Source organism: Pyrus communis, chromosome 15 (genome assembly GCF_041283825.1).
Source record: "Pyrus communis isolate YQ-2024b chromosome 15, ASM4128382v1, whole genome shotgun sequence".
Lineage (NCBI taxonomy): Eukaryota > Viridiplantae > Streptophyta > Magnoliopsida > Rosales > Rosaceae > Pyrus > Pyrus communis.
The window spans coordinates 141,253-145,214 of NC_142579.1; the positions used below are offsets into that span (position 1 = coordinate 141,253).

Below are 3,962 nucleotides of genomic sequence, written 5' to 3' on the forward strand. Positions count from 1 at the left end.
TCCTAATATATCTCTAATTAAAAAAAAAAAAAAAAAAACCTTTCCACTCCCACATTCTCTATCACTTTTTTTCTCTCTCTTTCTATTTCGAAAAGTTTTTTAGTTGAGCATCACAATCATGTAATACTAACAGATTTTATTTAAAATTTCTCTTCGTTCATGTTTCTCTCTCATCAACTCTCCTTGACTTCTCTCTACAGTTGTCTCGCCAAAAGCCTCTTCAATCGCCCACTTCCTCCCGCATTTGCACTCCCACATTCTCTATCACGCCATTCCTCTCTCCTTCTATTTCAAAAACAAAAATAAAAAATTTCCCACACACACTTTATGTATGCACATATGCTAGTGAACCATAAAAAAAAAAATAAGAATCCAAGCGATAAAAAATAAAAAATAAAAAAAAATTCAGGGGTAATATTCCACGTACCCTAAACGAAAAATGAAAAAACGAAAAAAAATCCCAAATGAAAAATGAAAAGACGTTCACAAGTTGGTGTAATCAGCAAACGTACCCTAATCACTCTCTCACGCAGCCATATTGGCTCTCTTACGCCCGAGACAGCCACCACAAGCCTTAAATCACTGCATCGGTAATTTGCTTTGTATTTTCACTTTTATTCCATTTTATTCGGATGTATATCATTTTCTGGTCAAATTTTTTATGATTTGATCCCTCAATCACCAGTGTTAGGGTTTTGGCAATCGAAATCAGAGGTACAATTTTAGGGCAGGGAGGGTGATGGATGATTATCAGGAGATGGAGAGGTTTGGGATGGAGAAGGATTACGAGGACGCCCAGTGGATCGGCGGCGAGTTCTATTACCGCAAGCGCAAGGACAAGCCCGTCCAAACCAAAGACGACGTCCTCTACGGCATATTTACTGCCGATTCCGACGACGACGATGACAACGACGGCTCCAGAAAACGCAGGAAAGACCGAAGGGTCGACCTCACCAAGCCCGTCAGTTTTGTCTCCACAGGAATCGTCATGCCCAACCAGGAGGTCGACGACAATTCAAAGCAGCAAAACGATGATAAGCGGCCTGGCCTCGGCGCCACCACTGGCCTTGGATTTGGTGCCACTACGGGTTCCGGTTTAGGTTTTAAAAATCCGAATTCGGATTCGTTGGGTGGCGAGGAGGAGGAGGAGGTGGACGATGAGCAGAGTTTTTTGCCGACGGCTTTTGGGAAGAAGATAAAGGAGGGAGCGGAGAGGAGACACAAGGAGAGGGAAAAAATGAAATTGCTCAAGCTTAATAGTAGTCAGTCTCAGAGTCGAGGAGGTTCTGAAGAACGTCAATTTTCAGGACTAGGAGCAAAGGGCGGTGGGGATGGGGGTCTGGGGGCCTTCGAGAAACACACCAAGGGCATTGGAATGAAGATGCTTAAGAACATGGGCTACAAAGGAGGCGGACTTGGGAAGAACGAGCAAGGCATTCTCGCTCCTATTGAAGCCAAGCTGAGGCCAAAGAATATGGGCATGGGTTTCAATGATTACAAGGAGACGGAAGTCAAGCGGCCTAGCTTGCAAGAATTGGAAGCTGAAAAGCCGAGCAAGCCTTTGCCCGCTGCCACCTCCACCAAAAAGAAGCCTTCCTGGAAGAAGAACAAGACTAACAAGGACCATTATGTCTCTGCCAAGGAGTTGTTAGCCCAGAAGCAGGAAGAAGGCACAGAGGTCCTTGTGCACAAGGTGGTTGATATGCGCGGACCTCAGGTTCGAGTCTTGACCAATCTGGAGAATTTGAATGCCGAAGAGAAAGCAAGGGAAGAGGATGTTCCCATGCCTGAGCTACAGCACAACGTCAGGTTGATTCTGGACTTAGCTGAGCTCGATATCCAGAAGATTGACAGGGACCTGAGGAATGAGCGGGACACGGCCATCAGCTTGAACCAGGAGAAAGAGAGGTTGGAGACGGAGGTGGCCAGGCAGAAGCAACACCTGGATAACTTGGAGGATATTAGGACCGTCTTAGATCGACTGGGAGAAGAGAATAGCATGGGAACATTGACGCTGGACTCCCTGACAAAGGGCTTTCGTGACCTGCAGAAGAGATACGCTGATGACTATAAGTTATGTAACTTGTCTTGCATTGCCTGCTCCTTTGCTCTGCCTCTGTTTATTAGGATGTTTCAAGGCTGGGATCCTCTTAGGAACCCCTCGCATGGGTTGGATGTAGTATCTTCTTGGAAGGCTTTGCTTCATGGAGAGGGGGAGAGCGAGCAGTACCTGGATATTTGGGATAGCTCAATGTCCCCTTACACCAAATTGCTTTCCGAGGTGGTGGTACCCGCCGTGAGGATTGCTGGCGTCAATACATGGCAGCCCAAGGACCCTGAACCCATGCTTCGCTTTGTGGAGTCTTGGGAGAACTTGCTGCCTCTTTCTGTCCTTCATTCCATACTGGATATGGTAATCTTTCCTAAATTGAAGGACGCGGTTGACTTGTGGGAACCTCACCGGGACACTGTTCCCATCCATGTGTGGGTGCATCCGTGGCTACCACTCTTGGGACACAAGTTGGAAGACTTGTATCACATAATACGATTCAAGTTGAGTAATGTTCTGGGTGCTTGGCACCCAAGCGATGGATCTGCCTATACCATACTCTCACCGTGGAAGAAGGTGTTTGATGCCGCGAGTTGGGAACAGCTTATGTATAGATTTATAGTACCCAAGTTGCAGCTTGTCTTACAAGAATTCCAAGTGAACCCTGCAGATCAGACACTTGATCAGTTTAATTGGGTGATGAGTTGGGCTTCTGCTATTCCAATTCATCTAATGGTAGATATGATGGAGAAATTTTTCTTCACCAAGTGGCTACAGGTTTTGTATCACTGGTTATGTTCGAACCCGAACTTTGAAGAGATTTTAAATTGGTACAAAGGTTGGAAGGAACTCATTCCTGAGGAGCTTCATGCAAATGAAGGTATCCGGTATCAGCTTAATTGTGGTCTTGACATGATGAATCGGGCTGTTGAGGGTATGGAGGTGGTCCAACCTGGTTTGAAGGAGAATATTAGCTACCTTAGGGTGCTTGAGCAAAGGCAATTTGAGGCACAGCAGAAAGCAGCAGCAGCAGCAGCACATGCAAACTTGGGTGGCACTGCTCAAATGGATGGCAATGGTCACGAGATGAGTTTGAAAGATGTTATTGAAGCCCATGCGCAGCAACATGGCCTGCTATTTAGGCCTAAGCCTGGGAGGATGCATAATGGTCACCAGATGTATGGCTTTGGTAATGTAAGCATAATAGTTGACTCCCTAAATCAAAAGGTATATGCCCAAACAGAGGAAACTTGGTCCCTTGTATCCCTTGAAAGGTTGCTGGACATGCACAATAATTTACTTACAAGGAGACGCTGAGTTTTAAAAAGGTCTTCGAAGAGTTGGAGGTGTGTGTGGTGACTCTGGACTGAGAATGGAGCTGATGCATTAGGTTGTAATGCTGCATGCCTAACTCTTGGATCGAGAACTCAAAAATTAACTTGTTATACTGTTTTCAGCTTGTCTTTGGAAGCTGGAAGATCTGCTGTAAGGAATGGTATTTGCAAAATCTAACTTTTTCATTCATTATTTTAGTTTTGCAGTTGGATTCACTCCAGTTACTAGGTTGTATAAATACATCTTGCTATAATAGTACCAACAATTTTGATTATTGCCCAGTTTTCATTGAAATGCCTGTTTTTGTGCTTATAATCCAAACTAACATGCATGCATAACTATTTTGGGTGTGCTATGGCCTCTCTGCACACAGTTTATGATTTTCTTGGATGTCTTCATAATAGAAGAGCTTATGCAGTTTTTAAATGTAGCAAAAGGTTGAAAGTACGGTGCATAGATTCAGTAGTGATGGTTATACTATCTCATCACTAGGAATGACCAGAAGTGGAGTTTTGGCAGATACTCTAGTCTTACTCAGACAAGTTAAATATGTTTTGTTTTTATGTCAAATTATGAA

General features: G+C 44.3%; 1 protein-coding gene across 1 annotated transcript; it reads left to right on the plus strand.

Annotated features, from left to right (window-relative positions):
- The first annotated feature begins 478 nt into the window (after nt 1-478).
- Nucleotides 479-3,659, plus strand: LOC137739251 (septin and tuftelin-interacting protein 1 homolog 1). The gene is given in 3 exon segments (XM_068478810.2): nt 479-590; nt 686-3,346; nt 3,349-3,659. Coding segments are annotated over 2 exon segments (2,679 nt in total). The 5' UTR covers nt 479-590; nt 686-739; the 3' UTR covers nt 3,421-3,659.
- The last annotated feature ends 303 nt before the right edge of the window (nt 3,660-3,962 follow it).